This window comes from Serinus canaria, unplaced genomic scaffold, assembly GCF_022539315.1.
Source record: "Serinus canaria isolate serCan28SL12 unplaced genomic scaffold, serCan2020 HiC_scaffold_37, whole genome shotgun sequence".
NCBI classification, from domain to species: Eukaryota; Metazoa; Chordata; class Aves; order Passeriformes; family Fringillidae; genus Serinus; species Serinus canaria.
In genome coordinates, this window is record NW_026108151.1 from 13227 (window position 1) to 29761 (window position 16535).

Below are 16535 nucleotides of genomic sequence, written 5' to 3' on the forward strand. Positions count from 1 at the left end.
GACCAGTCCCATACTGGGAGCCCAGGCCTGTACTGGGAGGACTGGTCCGGACTGGGCCAGGCTCTGCAGCACGACCCCGACTCACCCTCAAGCACCACTCGGGGGCCGTGGATCTTTCTGGAAAGTTTTTAATTAGAACCTGGAAAATCCACCGCAGAGGGGGTGTGGCCTGGTTTGGCCCCTCCCCCAGAGTGTCCCCACCCTCAGGGGCGGTGCCCGGGGCGGGGCTACAGCAGGACAAAAAGTTGGGGGGGGGGGGAAGAGGACACCCAACCCCCACCCCAGAGCCACCCCCGGCAGCAGCAGCGCCCCCGCCCCTCCCCCCAGGGCCTTCCTGAGTGCAGGGGAGGGGACACCCCTGTCCCCAAGGGGGGGAGGGGACACCCCTGTCCCCAAGGGGGGGAGGGCCAGGGGACACCGGCATCCCCCCGGGGGGAGGGGACACACCCCACCCCCCCTAAGGCCACCCCCGGACTGTCCCCGTGTCCCCCCCGTAAGGCTCAGGGACACCCAGGATGTCCCCACCTGGCCCTGGGCTACCCCCAGCTGTTCCTGAGCCACCAAGGATGTCCCCGAGGGCCACCCGGGATGTCCCTGGGCCATCCACGATGTCCCAACAAGGCCCAGGACTCCTCAGAAGGGCCTTGGGCCACCACTCATGTCCCCAGAGGTCCCTGTCCCCAGATGAGCCTTGCTCCCCCTCCCAGAAGGTGCCCCCAGGTCCCTGGGCCACCAGGATGTCCCCATGAAACCCTGGCGCTGTCCCCAAAGGCCCATCCAGGATGTCCCCCCACCCTCACAAGGCCCTGGATGCCACAGGACGGCCCCAGGTGCATCCAGGCCCAGCCAGGTGAGCCCCAGAGATCCCAGTTCCATCCAGGGTGTCCCCATGGTGACCTGGACCCTGCACAAGGTCCAGCCAGGTGACCCTGGGAGGTGCCAGGTCCATCCAGGATGTTCCTGGACCCCTCAGAAGGTCCATCCCGGGCTCCAGGTCCATCCCGGGCTCCAGGTCCATCCAGGGCTCCAGGTCCATCCCGGGCTCCAGGTCCATCCGGGCCGTGCCCACCAAGGCCTGCAGAGCGCTCCAGCTCCCTCCAGGTGATGCCCAGATCCACCCAGGAGCCCCCGGCACTCCCCAGGTCCGTCCCGGCGCTCCCGTGTCCCCCCGTGGGCGTCCCCACCGTGTCCGTGGCTCAGAGCCGGAGCTCCGTGGCCACCTCAGAGGCACTCCCGGGTCACCGCTGCCAGGCCACCGTGTCCGTGGCTCGCAGCCAGAGCGCCGAGGTGGCCGTGACTGTTGTCCCCAAGAGCCGCAGCTCGGTGGCCACTCCCGGCTCGCCGTGTCCGTGTCCCCGGAGCTCCGTGGCCACCTTGGAGCCATTCCCGGGTCACCGTGTCCCCAAGAGCCGCAGCTCAGTGGCCATTCCCGGGTCACCGTGTCCCCAAGAGCCGCAGCTCGGTGGCCATTCCCGGGTCACCGTGTCCCCAAGAGCCGCAGCTCGCTGGCCGCTCCCGGCTCGCCGTGTCCGTGTCCCCGGAGCCGCCCCCGGGTGCCCCCGCCGTCCCGGCCGTGGCTCAGAGCTTGAGCTCGTTGGCCACCTTGGAGGCGATGTTCTTGAAGGCCATGGAGGTGCCGGCGATGCGCTTGAAGCGGACGCCGTTGAGCGAGAGCCGGGGCAGCTTGCACACCTCCATCTCCCACTGCACGAAGGAGTCGTGCCCGGGCGCGCCGTGGGCGCAGAGCAGCACGAAGCGCTCCTGGGGCTCGCAGCGGCAGCTGTTGGCGTCCAGCACCTTGCGGATCTCGCGCAGCATCTCCCCGGGCTCCAGCGAGCTCGTGGTCTTCATGCTCCACGTGAAGCGCAGCGAGCGCGGCTTGGCGTCGCGCCCGGCGTCCCGGGGGTCCTTCTCGGGGCCCACCGCCGGTCTGGGGGGGGAAAACGGGGGGTTAGGGGTCCGGGGGGTAGACAGGGTTAGGGGGGTCCTGGGGGGTAGGACAGGGGTTAGGGGGGTCCTGGAGGGTGGGGCAGGGGTTAGGGGGGTCCTGGGGGTGGGAACGGGGTGAGGGCGTCCTGGGGGTGGGACAGGGGTGAGGGGGGTCCTGGGGCCAAAATGGGGGTGGGACAGGGGTTAGGGGGGTCCTGGGGGGCAAAATGGGGGTGAGGGGGTCCTTGGGGGTGGGACAGGGGTTAGGGGGGTTCCAGGGGTCCTTCTTGGGGCCCACCGCCGGTCTGGGGTGGCACCATGGGGTCGCCGGGGTGTTGGTCACCCCCGTGGGTGTCCCCAGGTGTCCCCAAGGTGTCCCAGGGGTGTCCCCAGGTGTCCCCAAGGTGTCCCCGACTCACCTGAGGGTCTCCACCCGCTCCTTGCTCTCGGGCTCGTGGGGGTTCCTCGGGAGACAAAAGGGGCCGAGCTCAGTCAGGGGGGGCTGGGGGGGCACAGCCCCTCCCCCCCCCAGAGGGGACCCGGGGGGCACAGACAGCACAGGGGGGGAGTTGGGGCGGGGGGGACACACAGACACACAGGGGGGACAAGGACAGACGGACGAGCAGGGCTGGGGGGGCCATGCAGGGCCGTGCAGCTCTGGGGAGGGGTCGGGGGGTCCGGGGGGGTTTGGGGGGATTTTGGGGGGCCTGGGGGGGGGGGTCAGGGGTGCCATGCGGGGGGACCCAGCGTCCGGCGCGGCCCTACCTTCTGGCAAACCTGAAAGACAGATTTCTACAAAGACAAACAGAAGAGAAGGGGACGTTGGGGGGGGAGGGGGCCGGGACAGAGCCACCCCCTCCCCCGAACCCCCCACACCCCCCCAGAGCCCCCTGAGAGGGGGTGGGGTCAGTGGGGTCCCACCCCCCCCTCCCCGGCTCTGTGGGGACAGGGACAGGAAGGGACATGGGGGGTCCCCAATGGGACAGGAGGGGACATGGGGGGTCCCAAAATGGGACAGGAGGGACACGGGGGGGTCCCCAGTGGGACAGGAGGGGACATGGGGGGACATGGAGGGTCCCCAGTGGGACACCGGGGTCCCAAATGGGACAGGAGGGACATGGGGGGGTCCCCAGTGGGACAGGAGGGGACATGCGGGGTCCCCAAGAGGATTAGTGGAGGACAGGAAGGGACATGGGGGTCCCTGAGGGGACAGTGGCAGGGACAGGAATGGACACAGAGGGAGGAGAACAGAGAAGCCTTGAGAACACCGAGGGGACACCCTGAGGGGACAGAGAAACACAGAAGGGATCTGGGGGACAAGGGGACACCGAGGAGCCCTCAGAGGGGACAAACAGAGAGGACAGAGAGCCCCTGGAGCACCGAGAGGACACCGAGGGGACACCGAGGGGACACCGAGGGGACACACAGAGGAACAAACCACGAGGGCACAGCCAGGGGACACCGAGGGACAGCGAGAGCCCCGAACACACCAGGGGGACACATCCAGGGGAGGGGGGCAGGGGGAGCGGCCCCCAGGTGCGCTCACCTGCGCACGAACTTGGAGGTGAACTTGCTGAAGAGGCTGGCGGAGGGCCCGCGCCGGCCCTGGCTGGCGCCCGAGGGCGAGGCGGGCGGGGGCAGCCCGGGGGGCAGCGCGTAGGGCAGGGGGTCCCGGGGGTCCCGGGGGGCGCGGAGCTGCCCGGCGTGGAAGGTGCTGCGGCTCGAGACCCCCCGGGGGAAGCTCGGCCGCTCGCCCGGGCCCTGGCTGACGTTGTGGGCAGAGGGGGACGCTGCTGGCACCCGGGGGGGGGCCCCGCTGTGGGGGGGGACACGGGGTCAGGGGGGACACGGGGGTGGGGGACACCCCTGAGCCCCCCTGGCACCCAGAGACAGACCCCTGAATGGGGACATGGGGGTGGGGGACACCCCTGAGCCCCCCTGGCACCCAGGGACAGCCCTGAACAGGGGACACTGCTGCCCCAAGGGACCCCCCCAGAGCTCCCCCAGCCCCCAGGGACCCTCCCCCCCACAATGGGAATCTGGGGCACAGCCCAGCCCCCAGTGAATGCAGGAATGGGGGGATCCCCCACCCCCCATCTCCATCCCAACACCCTCAGGACCCCCCCAGAACCCCCCCACGGCAGCTGAGGTGCCCCAGAGCGGGGTCGGGGGGCTCTGGGGAGGGGTCCCCACCTGTCCTTGCCGTTCTGCAGGGAGCTCTGGCCCAGGCTGGCCCGGTCCAGCAGCGGCGAGTTCCGGCTGCGCGTGGTGCCCGTGGACAGGACGCTGTTCTGTGGGGGGGGGGGACACGGAATTGGGGGGGCTGGGGGGGGCACACGGGGGTCCCAAACACCCCCAAACAACGGCACGGGATCTGGGGACCCTCCACTGGGCACCAAGAGCCCAGTCCCACCCTGGGGGACCCAGGGACAGCCATCGCCCATCCCCACCCCCTGCAGGTGCTGACCCCAAATCCAGGGGTTCCAGGTGTTGGGGACCCCCTCCTTCATATCCAGGGGATTCCAGGTGTTGGGGGATCCCCCCCTCCCCCAAATCCAGGGTCCAGTGTTGGGGGACCCCCTCCCTCAATCAGGGTTCCAGGTGTTGGGGACCCCCTCCTTCATATCCAGGGATTCCAGGTGTTGGGGGATCCCCCCCTCCCCCAAATCCAGGGGTTCCAGGTGTTGGGGACCCCCTCCCTCATATCCAGGGTTCCAGGTGTTGGGGGATCCCCCCCTCCCCCAAATCCAGGGGTTCCAGGTGTTGGGGACCCCCCTCCCCCAAATCCAGGGGTTCCAGGTGTTGGGGACCCCCCTCCCCCAAATCTCCAGTCCCCCCTCACCCCCCCAGCCAGCACTGACCGTGGAGGGGGAGGGGGTGCCCTTGGATCGCTCCAGGCCGGGCAGGGGGCTGGGGGGCACCTTGGCCGTGCTGCCGGCCCGGCGCCCCCCGCCCCCACCCTCTTCCTCCCCGGCTCCTCCTCCTCCTCCTCCTCCTGCTCCTGCTCCTCCTCCTCGCTTGTTCTCGGCATTGGCCGCCTGCGTTTTCTTGGAGTACGAGGCCGAGGTGGGGATGGAGAGCCCGGCTGGGGCGGGAGGGGCTGTCAGGGTGGGGGTCCCACGGGGAGCCCCCCTTCCCCTTCAGCCCCTCCTCACTGGGGGACCCTCACACAGCACAGCCCCAAAACAGCCCCGGGAGGGTCCTGAGGGAATCACCCACCCACAGCCCCAGAGACCCGTGTCCCCATCTAGGGTCTCCCCAGTGTCCCCATCTGGGGTCTCTGTCCCCATCTGGGGTCTCTGTCCCCACTTTGGGGTCTCACCCTGGTCACTGACCCCCCGTGTCCCCACTTTGGGGTCTCTGTCCCCCTTTGGGGTCTCACCCTGGTCGCTGACGCGCCGTTTGGGGTTGGCCGAGACGCTGCGCTGCACCTTGTGAGCGGGGGAGGGGCCCGAGCTGTTGGCCACCTCCGGGGCCACCCGCGGCTTCAGGGACAGGTTCTCCTCCAGCTGGGGACAGGGGACACGTGGGGACACGGCGGGACACGGGGGACACCCGCCGGGCAGGGGCAGGGGCAGGGACAGGGACGTGCCACCGTGGCACAGGGGACAGGACAGCGTGGGGACAGGCCCACAGGGGGGCAGGGCACGCAGGGAACTGTGTCCCGTGTCCCACCCCATCCTCTCGGTGTCCCCGTGTCACCTCAGTGTCCCCACGTCCCCTCACAACCCATCACAAGGTGCCCTTGTCACCGTGTCCCCTCCTGTTCTTGTCCCCTCTTCATCCCAACGACCCTCCTGGTATCACCATGTCACCCTCCCCGTGTCCCCTCACTGTCCCCATGTCCCCTCTTTGTCCTCATGTTCTTCTTGTCCCCTCGTGCCCTCCACACTCCCTCCCCTCCCTGTGTTCCCCCATCCCCTGCAGTGTCCCCGCTGTCCCCACAGTGTCCCTAACGAGCCCCAGTGTCCGTGCCACCCCCGAGTGTCCCCGGTGTGTCCCCAAGTCCCCACCTCGGAGCTCTTGTGGTCCAGCAGCAGGTAGGTGGCCATCACCTCGTTGTACTTCTGCCCCACCAGCGACTCCTGGATCTCCTCCCGCGTGTAGCCCATGGACACCATCAGCTCTGGGGGGGACACGGCCCTCAGCAGAGGGGACAGGGCCATGGGGGGGTCCCTGTGTCCCCAGGGGTGGCCTGGGGTCCCACCTGTCCTGCGGGGGTCCTTGTAGTCAGGCACGGGCTCCATGTAGGGCTTCAGCTCGTCGTCCTCGTGGCCCACGTTCATCCAGCGGTCCTTCATGATTTGCTGGGGGCACAACGGGGGCCGGGGTCACCTCTGGGGACACTTTGGGGACGGGAAAGGACCCCAGGGAGGGTCCCCAGCAGGTCTTGGGGTGCTCTGGGGGGTCCCAGAGGTTCACAGAACCATGCTGGGGGTCCCAGGATGATGTGGGGGGTCCCCAGGAGGTCCTAGGGTGCCACTGGGGGTTCCAGGCTCGTGCTGGGGGTCCCAGGATGAAGTTGGGGGTCCCCAGGAGGTCCTGGGGTGCCACTGGAGGTCCCAGGATGAAGTTGGGGGTCCCCTCACCTCCAGGGTGCCCCTCTTGGTGGGGTTGAGGATGAGGAACTTCTTGAGGAGGTTCTCACAATCCGTGGACATGTAAAAGGGGATCCGGTACTTCCCCCGCAGCACTCGCTCCCGCAGCTCCTGTGGGACCCCAAAACCACCATGGGCACCCCAGAAACACCCCAGAGACCCCCCAAAACCACCCCAAAACCACCTGTGGGCACCCCAGAGACCCCCCCCAAAACCACCCCAAAACCACCTGTGGGCACCCCAGAAACACCCCAGAGACCCCCCAAAACCACCCCAAAACCACCTGTGGGCACCCCCAAAGCACCCATGGCAACCCCAAACCACCATGGGCACCATCATGGTGACCCCCAAACCACCATGGTGGCCCCCAAACCACCCCAGGTGTCCCCAAAGCACCCTGGTGTCCCCCGAGCGAGGCCCCACCTTGAGGTTCTGCCCGTCGAAGGGCAGCGAGCCGCTGACCAGCGTGTAGAGGATGACCCCCAGGCTCCAGACGTCCACCTCGGGCCCGTCGTACTTCTTGCCCTGGAAGAGCTCGGGGGCGGCGTAGGGCGGCGAGCCGCAGAACGTGTCCAGCTTGTTCCCAAAGGTGAACTCGTTGCTGAAGCCAAAATCGGCGATTTTGATGTTCATGTCGGCGTCCAGCAGCAGGTTCTCAGCCTGGCCCGGGAGGGAGAGCACCCCGGGGGGTTACTGGGGTCTGGGGGGGTTTGGGGTGCAGATGGGGCTGGTTTGGGGGGCCCAGGGGTGTTCAGGGGTGGGTCTGGGGGTCCTGGCACCTCTCCGGGGGTCTCAGGGGTGGCCAGGTGTTGTCCTGGAGGGTCCTGGCACCCACCCAGGAGGCTCAGAGAGACTGGGACTTCTGTCCCAGGGGTGTCAGGGGGTCCCAGGGGTGTCTGGGTGCCACTCTGGGGGTCCCAGGGCTGTCAGGGTGCCACTCTGGTGGTCCCAGGGGTGTCTGGGTGCCACTCTGGTGGTCCCAGGGGTGTCAGGGTGCCACTCTGGGGGTCCCAGGGGTGTCAGGGTGCCACTCTGGGGGTCTCAGGGGTGTCAGGGGGTCCCAGGTGGGGGTTCCTCACCTTCAGGTCCCTGTGCACAATGAACTTCTGGTGGCAGTACTGCACGGCCGACACTATCTGCAGGACAGGGGGTGTCAGGTGGGGGGCACAGGGACACCCCCAGCCCCCTTGGGGACACGGTGGGGGGTCCCCAACCCTTTTGGGGGTGGTCCAACAGCTTCACCCCCCCAGACCTGTCGGAACTTTGCCCGCGCCTCCTTCTCCTTCATGCGCCCGTGGGCCACCAGGTAATCGAACACCTCACCTGGGGGGCACAGGGAGGGGGTGAGGGGCAGCCCCAGGTCCCCCCGAGCCCTGAGACCCCCCCAAACCCCCCCAAGCCCCCACTCACCCCCGCTGGCGTACTCCATGACCAGGTAAAGCGTCTTCTCCGTCTCGATCACCTCAAAGAGCTTCACTGCAAGGGGGTGGGGGGGTTGGAGGGGGGGACACCCCGGGACCCCCCCCCGAGGGTGGGGGACACCCCTGGGGAGGGGTGGGGGTGCAGCTGAGGGGGTTTTGGGGGTCTCACCTATGTTGGGGTGGTTCAGGACCTTCATTATTCGCACTTCCCGGAAGAGCTGTGAGGGACGGGGGGAGGGGGGATTTCGGGGGGTGTCAGAGGGAACAATCCCCCATTTGTCACCCCAAAATCTGTCACCCCCCCCACCAGGGACACCGCTCACCTTCTGCAGGCTGGAGGAGTTGAGCTGCGTCTTGTCAATGATTTTCACGGCCACCTGTGGGGGGGACAGCAGGGTTAGAGGGTCCCCAGGACTGTCCCCAAAACCTGGTGGCACTCCTGAGGGGAGGGGTAGGGGGACAGGGCTGTCACCACACTGTGGTAGCACTCCCAGAGTGAGAGGGAAGGTGACAGGACCATCCCCAGGGCTGTCCCCACACCGTGGTGGCACTCATGGGATGAGGACCGAGAGCTTGGGACCATCCCTGGGCCATGGTGGCACTCCCCGGGCACAGAACGGGACCCAGAAGTGTCCCCACACCACGGTGGCACCCACAGGACAAGGACCAGGACCTAGAACAGTCCCCACACCACAGTGACAATCACAGCTGAGGAGCAGGAAACTCATTCCTGTGCCAGGTGGCACTCCCAGGGCAGGGACCAGAAGCCAGAGCTGTCCCCACACCACGGTGCCACCCATGGGACGAGGACAACAGGCCTGTCCCCGTGGTGACACCCACAGGACCTGCACCAGGGGCCCAGACCTGTCCCCACACTGCGGTGGCACTCACGGCTGGGGACAGAAAACCATCCCTGGGTGGCACTCCCAGGGCAAGGACCAGGAAAGCTGTGCCCGCACCACGGTGGCACTGCGAGAGCAAGGACTGTCCCCACACTGTGGTGGCACTTCCAGGGTAAGCACCAGGAGCCAGAACTGTCCCTGTGCCACGGTGTCACCCACAGGACACAGCCTGTCCCCGTGCCACGGTGTCACCCACAGGACACAGCCTGTCCCTGTGTCACGGTGTCACCCACAGGACACAGCCTGTCCCCGTGCCACGGTGTCACCCACAGGACACAGCCTGTCCCCGTGCCACGGTGACACCCATGGGCTGAGCCCATCCCCACACCACGGTGACACCCACAGGCCCAGCCTGTCCCCGCAGTGTCACCCGCGGCCCGGGCCCCCCTGAGCGCTGTCCCCTGGCCAGGAGCAGGGTGCCACTCACCTCCTTGCCGGTCAGGACGTGCCGGGCCAGCTTGACCTTGGCGAAGTTGCCCTTGCCGATGGTTTTGAGCAGCCGGTAGTTGCCGATGTGGGGCTGCTCCTCGGCGGCCGTGCCGGCGTTGCGGCCCCGCAGCATGCTGGCCTTGCCGCCGCCGCCCTTGCCCTCCACGGCGCCCGGCTGCGGGGACAGCGAGGGGACGGCTCAGCCGGGGCCGGCCGCGTCCCCCGGCGGCGCCCCGGGGATCCCGGCGGGGTCCGCGGGCTCCGGGAGGAGCCGGGAGCGAAGTCCGGAGCGGCGGAGCCGCGCCCGGCCCGGCCGGGAGCCGCCCCCGATACCTGACGCAAGCGCCGCGGTTTCGGGCTGGGCCGCGAGGGTGGGAAGGGGACAGCGCCGTGTCACCCCCTCCTCGGGAGGGGACACGGCCACCCGGCCCCGCTAAAGCTTCGGCGCCCAAACACCCCGATTTTAGCCCAAAGCCAAGCACCCGGACAGAGTTCGGGCCCCAGGCGAAAGCGGGGGAGCCCCCAGCACAACACCGGCCTAAAGCCCCTCTTCCCGCGCCCCAAAAGGCACCGCGGGGCCCCCCGAAGGTCACCCGGGCCTCGGGGACACTTTCGGGGTGTTCCCTTACGGGGAGTGAGACGCCCCCGCGGCTGTCACCGCTCCGGTGACACCGGAGATAACGGGAGCGCGTGAGCGGGCGGGGAAGCCGAGCCAACCCCCCCCGGTCCCCCGGGGGATGCGGGGCCCCCCAAAACCTCGCCGGGTTTGTTTTTGTGGGGGCACACCTCGGGGTGTCCCCCTCCCCCTCCGTGGGAAGGAAACCGCCGGCGGAAGCCACGGGGGAGGTGCCGGCGATGGCGCAACCGAACCCCCAGATTTGGGGGGAGAACGCGCTGGTTTGGGGCCCGGGGGCACCGGAGCTTCCCCCTCCCCCGAAGCCCAGCGCGGTGCTGTGGGAAAAGTGAAGGAAAACGGGAGTTTCTGCCAAAAAACTGCCGTGGCAACGGGGCGGGAGCGTGCGGAGCCATCTGGCCGCGCTGCCGGGATTCGCTCGGGCTCTGAGGCGGCACCGACACCGGAGCCCCCCCGGGCGGGGCCGCGGCACCAGAATCCCCCGAACCCCCCCGGGGCTCGGCGGCGGCGCTCCCGGCATTTCCCGGCTCCTCTTATCGCCGAGGCCCGAGCGGCCAAAACCACGGCAAACACGGCAAAGGAGGCACCGCCCGGCCCGGGTCACACCGGGGGAACGTCACGGGCACCGGGGAGGGGTCTCACCGGCACCGGGCACGGGCCGTGGGTGGGAAGGCCGCGGCGTTCCCCGGTGGCGGCGGCGCTCGGTGAGCGCGCTCAGGCCGCGGAGCCCCTCGTGCCTCAGTTTCCCCAGCCCGCCCGCCACGAGGGGACTCACCCTGGGCACCCCGAAGCGCCGGGAGCGGCGGGAGCGGGGCGGTGCCGGCGGGAGCCCCGCGGGACGCCGGGAGGGAGCGAGCGGGGACCGGCTCGACCGGTTGGGGCTGAGGCCGCAGCGGGACAGCGCGGGGTGGGGCCGGGGAACACCTGGAGCGCCGGGGCGGGGAAAACGGGGCGGGAAAGGGGAAAACCGGCACCGGGTGGGGGGGGGGGGGGCGTCCTGCTGGGGACGGAGCCAGAAGGATGGGAACGGGGAATGGCCACTGGAATTCCTACTGGAATGGCCACTGGAACGGCCACCAGAGTGGCCACTAGAATTGACATTGGAATGGCCACTGGAACAGCCACTGGAATTGTCACAGGAATTCCTATTGGAATGGCCACTGGAACGGCCACTGGAATTCCTATTGGAATGGCCACTGGAGGGGGGGCAGCAGTGACAGTGCTGAGGCTGCAAGGATGTCACCAAGTATGGTGTGATGTCACCAGGCGCAGCAGTGATGTCACCAGAGCTGCGGTGATGTCACCAAGCCCAGCAGGGACATCACCAAGAACGGTGTGATGTCACCACAGCTGCAGCGATGTCACCAGGCAGGTGTGAGGATCCCGGTGCCTGGAGGTGTTGATGCCACCAGCACCCGCCCACGCTGCCAGCACCAAACTGGTGCCAGCTGGTGGCACTGGGAGCGGCACCGGTGTCCCCAGGGCCGCTGTGACAGGGACCCCGGGCACGGCGCGGCGGTGGCAGCCGGGGAGGCAGCGCTGGTTCGTGCAGCGCCGCTCAAATGTCAGCCAAATTTAGGCATTTTTGAAGAATTTTTTTTAATCTCCAACCCCACCAGATCGGGCTCTGTGTGAGGGAGGGATTGGGGGCTGGGGGGACAGGGAAAGACCCCCCGATTTCAGCTGCTGGGGTTGGGGGGGATGCGCAGCCCCCCCACACGCTGCTGCCGCCCCCTCCCCAAATCTTCCCAGCCAGGAATAATTTTCCTCTGGCGTTACATAACAGCGGATAAATAAGAGGAAAAGCACCCAAAACGAGGAGGGGGGGGCTCGATGCCACAGCCACGGCCATAGAACAGGTGGCATCGCCTTGTCCTCGGGCTTGGGGACACTGACACCAGGCCACCTGTGCCCCCACGCACCCTGCTGGGGTCACTCCCCCGCTCTTGGGGGGCTCCACGGTCACAGGAGGGGCAAAGCTCCCCAAAATGCCACCCAAAATGGGGGGGTCACAGCTGGGGGAGCTGAGGACCCCCCCAGGCGCTCCCCAAAAGGGCTGAGCCAGCAGCGGGGTCTCCCAGCAGCCACAGGAGCTGGGGGCAGAGACGGACCCCGAGAGCCCCCCAAATCCACCCCCAAATTGGGGAACCCCCCCTGTCCCAGCTACCCTTAGAGGAAAACCCCCTCACACCCCCAGACACACATGGGGGTGAGCCCCCCATTCCCCACCCGGTGGGGGTGGCTGGTCCCGCTCACAGGGGTCAGAACGGGAGGAATTTGGGGGGGGTTCACCCCTCAGAACCCCCCCAAAGCCCGGGGAGGGCTCCGAGCCCGTCGCAGCGCTGCCGCCGCCCCCACAGCCCCCCCGGTTTGGGGGGGCTGCAGCAGGGAAGGGGGTGGGGGAGGGGGTGGGCTGACGCCCCCACAGCCCCGATCGTGCAGCCACCGAGCTGGGGGGGGGGGGACAATGACACCCCAAACTTGCCCCCCACAGCAGATCCCAGAGCCTGGGGTTCAGTGTGGGGGTCTGGCACCCCCCCCCCACCTGCCCCTCTCCATTTGGGGCACAAAGCTTGACCCCCTCACCCAAAATCTGGGCTTGTGCACACCAACCCCCACTGCCGCCCCGCAGGGAACCCTGAAATGGGACCCCAAAATTTGGGGAGGGGCTCATCCCAGGAGCAGCCCAGAGCACTCTCCCTACACCAAATCCAGCCCCGAAGGGGGCCACGGCTCAGGACCCCCCACCTCACAGGAGGCTCTGGGAGACCCCAGGCTCCTTCATGGGGTGGAAGAGAGGAATTGGGGAACCCTTAGACCCTCCTTTTCCACCTGACAGAGGGGCCCCGAGGCCCCTCAGAGCCCCCAGATCCCTCACAAAACAGTCCCAAACCCCTTCAGTCCCTCTTTTCCCTTCATGGAGGGATCCAGATTCCCCCAAATCCCCTCCTTTCTCCATGCAAAACACCCCAGGATCCCCTTTTCCACTCCCAAAAATGTCCCAAGACCCCCTTAGACTCCATTATTTTTCCCCTCAGGTCCCCTTTTTCGCTCAAAAACCGACCCAGGTTCCCGTCAAACACTCTTTGTACCTCACAAAATCTCCAAATCCCTTTCAGGCCTCACTTCCCCCTCACAAACAGACCCCAGACCCTTTTTGCTGCTCGCAGAGCGGCCCAGGACCCCCTTTCCTGTCCCAAACCGGGCCGGCCCCCCCGGTTCTCCCCCCAGAGCAGCCCCAGACTCTCGCACCCCCTTTTCCCTCTCGGCTCCCCCTTTCTCCCCCTCAAAAACCAGCCCAGGTCCCCCTCAAAACACCCTTTCTATATCACAAAATTACTCAGGCCGCTCTAAGACCCTTTTCGCTTCTCACGAACGCCTCAGACCCACTCAGTTCCCATTTTTTTCCGCATGGACGGGACCAGAACCCTCCCAATCCTCCTTTTCACCCTCTCAGATCCCCCCTTTCCCCTCACGAATCAGTCCCCGAGCCCCTCAGAGCCCCTTTTTCCCCTCACAAACCGACCCCCAACTCCCCGTTTTCCCCTCACAAACCGGCTCACGATCCCCTCAAGCCCCTTTTTCCTCCCTCAGATCCCCCTTTTCCCCTCACAGAAATCCCCCAGGCTCCCTCAGTCCCTTCTTCCCCACAAAAAATTCCCCTTTTCCCCCCCAGCCCGCCCCTCTCCCCTCACGCTGGAACCGGCTCCCCCTTCATCCACACCCGATCTCCGCCGTCCCTCCCTCACCTGTTCCGCGTCCCTCTCGTTGACGGTCGGCAAAGGGCTGCGACCGCTGCTCGACATGGCGGCCCCCCCCCCGCGCCGCCGGCGACTATCGCGATAGGGGGAAGCCGCGGCAGGCGGTGTGCGGGGAGGGGGAAGGGGAAGCGGGGGAGCTCAGGGAGCGGGGGGGGGCCAGGCCAGCGGCATTGGGGGGGGCCGGGAGAGGAGCAGGGGGAGCGGGCGGGGTCCGCCCGGCCCGGCCCGGCCGCCGCCGCCGCCTCACGCCGCCGCCGCCTCAGCACCCCGCGGCTCCCAACATGGCGGCCGCCGCCGGCCCTCGGCCATTTCCGCCGCCGCGCCGGAAACACCCGACACGCCTCCCCGCGCCGCTTCGGCTTTTTCCGGACAGGTTCGGCTCGCTGCCCTCACAGACTTCGAGTGTTTCCGCCTCCGCGACGGAGTTACACGAAGCCTCCTTCGGTACTTTCCGCCGAGCGCCGCGGGAAGAGTACTTTCCGCCCGTGACGGAAACACCCGAGCGGAGCCGAATCCCCCTCCCCAGCCCTGAGGGGGACCCCAGAACGGGGCGGGGGGCGGCCCGGGCCGCAGGACCCTCCCTGATTTTGGGGGGCTCTCCCGGACACCTGGACCCTCCCCGAATTTGGGGGGAAAGGCGCTCCTTGCCTGCACTGGGAGGGGGCACTGGGAAGGGGCGTGTCCAGCCACAGAAGGGCGTGTCCTCATCCCACCACGCCCCCTTTGGACCAAAGGGGCGGGGCCGGAATGGGGGAGGGGGGTTCTATGGGTGCCTCATCGCTCGGGGACCCCCGGGCGGTTCTGCGGGGTGGGGGCGGGGATGGCGGGGGGTGCATGGGGAGGGGAGCATCCAGGGGCTCCCCCATCCCGCCCTCATGGGGGGGATCCCCCCTTAAAATGATCGCTATGGCTCCTCTGGAGAGGGGGGTGGGCTGAGACCTGCCGGACTCTCATCGCCCCTTCCGTAGCCCCCCGTTGCGGGGAGGGGCGGGCTCCGGGGGGGGGGGGATGGGAAAGGCGTGCGGCCCCTTTAAATTTACCCAGGAGCCCTTAAAGGAGCCCCGAGGGGCCCCACGGCAGCGTCCCCACCCCGGTCGGCCCCCGCCCGCCGTCGCCGCCGGCGCCCTGGGCCCCGCCATGGAGCCCCCGGCCCCCCACCCCGCCCCCGGCCCGCTCCCGGCCCCGGCCAGCCCAGGTGAGCACCGAGACGGGGCGGGGGGAGCGGGGGGTGCGGTGGGACCCCCTCCCTTGGCGCACAATGGGAGCGGCGCTGGCTCTTTAAGAAGCCCCCCGACCCCCGGGGGGTGCCCAGCCTTTTGCCATCCCCTATCATCGGCCCCGGGCCCTTTCACGGGTTCCTGTCCCTTTAAGATGACCTGATTCTATTTAGGGTGCCCCTGTCCCACGCTCCATCCCTTGAAATTATCCCAGTGCCTTTAGGACGTCCCCAGGAATTCAGGATGTCCCCGTCCATCCCACATGGCCCCGTCCAATTCGGGACGTCCCTGTCCCTTTAAGGTGTCCCCACCCCCTGAAAGGATCCCTGTCCCTTTAAGATGCCCACAGGAATTTAGGATGTCCCTGTCCCTTGAAGATGTGCCCCTCCCTTCCCCACCCCCTCCTCATATAAGGACCCTGCCCCTTTAAGAACCCCCAGCCCCTTTTAAGCTCTCCTGTGCCCCCCCCCCCCATTTCGCTGCTCTGTCCCTTTAACTCCCCCTAGCCTTGCCCCTAATCCTTGGTGTCCCCTCCACCCCCTGAACCTCCCCCACACCTGGACCTCCCTCCCCGGCCTTCCCTGCAGCCCCTTCCCCGCGGGGGCTGCGCCGGAGCCTGGAGCCCCAGAAACCCCGGGAGAAACCCCGGGAGAAACCCCGGGAGAAACCTCGGGAGAAACCTCGGGAACAGCCCCAGAAACACCGGGAGGAGCTCCAGGAGCACCCCCAGGAACACCGGGAGAAACCCCGGGAACAGCCCCGGGAGCAGCCGCGGGAGCAGCCCCGGGAGTGGCGGGCGTCGCGGCCGGGCCGGAGCCGCGTTCCGGGCCGGGACCACCGCCGGTACTACCACGAGCGCTGGCGCTCCGAGTACCTGATGGAGTTCAACGCGGCGCGGCACGGCATGCGCTGCCTGGTGTGCGGCAGCGCCCTGGCCACGCTCAAGCTCAGCACCATCAAGCGCCACATCCGCCAGAAACATCCCTACTCCGGAGCCTGGGGACCCCGAGAGAAGCAGCTGGTGCTGCGCTCCTGGGACGCCCACCTGGCACGGCCCCCCCGCCCCGAGGGACCCCCCGGCGGCGCCCACGGGACAGGTACGGGTGGGGCTGGGGGTCGGGAAGGCGGGGCACATGACTTTGGGAGGGGTGATGGCCCTTTAAATGTGGTCACGCCCCTTTACAGCAGCACTGTCCCTTTAAATGTGGCCACGCCCCTTTACAGCAGCACTGTCCCTTTAAATGTGGCCACGCCCCTTTAGAACAGCACTGTCCCTTTAAATGTCGCCACGCCCCTTTAGAACAGCACTGTCCCTTTAAATATGGCCACGCCCCTTTAGAGCAGCACGGTCCCTTTAAGTGTGGCCACGCCCCATTTAACTTCATGCCACGCCCTCATTCAGTGCATTCACGCCCTCTTTAAATGCAACCCCACCCCTTTCTGTTAAAGCCACGCCCCTTTATGCACTGGGTACTGCCCCTTTAAATGCCACGCCTCTATCTGACCACACCCCCTTCGCGAAGCCCCGCCCCTTTAAGCAGCCACTGCCCCTTTAAGAGCGGCCCCACCCAGACCACACCCAGCCCCCAGCCACGCCCCTCTCTGCGGCTCCTCCCATGACCGCAGTGGCAGCCGCAGGTCCCC

General features: G+C 67.8%; 2 protein-coding genes across 3 annotated transcripts; one reads left to right on the forward strand and one right to left on the reverse strand.

Moving 5' to 3' along the window:
• Positions 1-112: 112 nt before the first annotated feature.
• Positions 113-13829, reverse strand: MARK2 (microtubule affinity regulating kinase 2). Of its 2 annotated transcripts, XM_050987642.1 has the most exons (18): positions 13663-13829; positions 9278-9454; positions 8272-8325; positions 8118-8166; positions 7938-8003; positions 7780-7850; positions 7607-7663; positions 6951-7187; positions 6519-6638; positions 6137-6236; positions 5943-6055; positions 5312-5438; positions 4791-5014; positions 4123-4220; positions 3476-3745; positions 2695-2721; positions 2349-2393; positions 113-1930 (listed from the first exon to the last, which is right to left on the reverse strand). In XM_050987642.1, exons 1-18 carry the CDS (start codon positions 13717-13719, stop codon positions 1579-1581), a joined length of 2244 nt encoding a protein of 747 aa, XP_050843599.1. In that variant the 5' UTR covers positions 13720-13829; the 3' UTR covers positions 113-1578. The 2 variants fall into 2 exon arrangements, with proteins under 2 accessions (XP_050843599.1, XP_050843600.1); XM_050987643.1 differs by lacking the exon at positions 2695-2721.
• Positions 13830-13955: 126 nt separating this feature from the next.
• ZFTA (zinc finger translocation associated) lies at positions 13956-15988 on the forward strand (the record flags this gene model as incomplete). Its single annotated transcript, XM_050987641.1, has 3 exons — positions 13956-14146; positions 14643-14869; positions 15479-15988. Coding segments are annotated over exons 1-3 (928 nt in total), but the record flags the coding sequence as incomplete, so codon positions are not given.
• Positions 15989-16535: the final 547 nt, after the last annotated feature.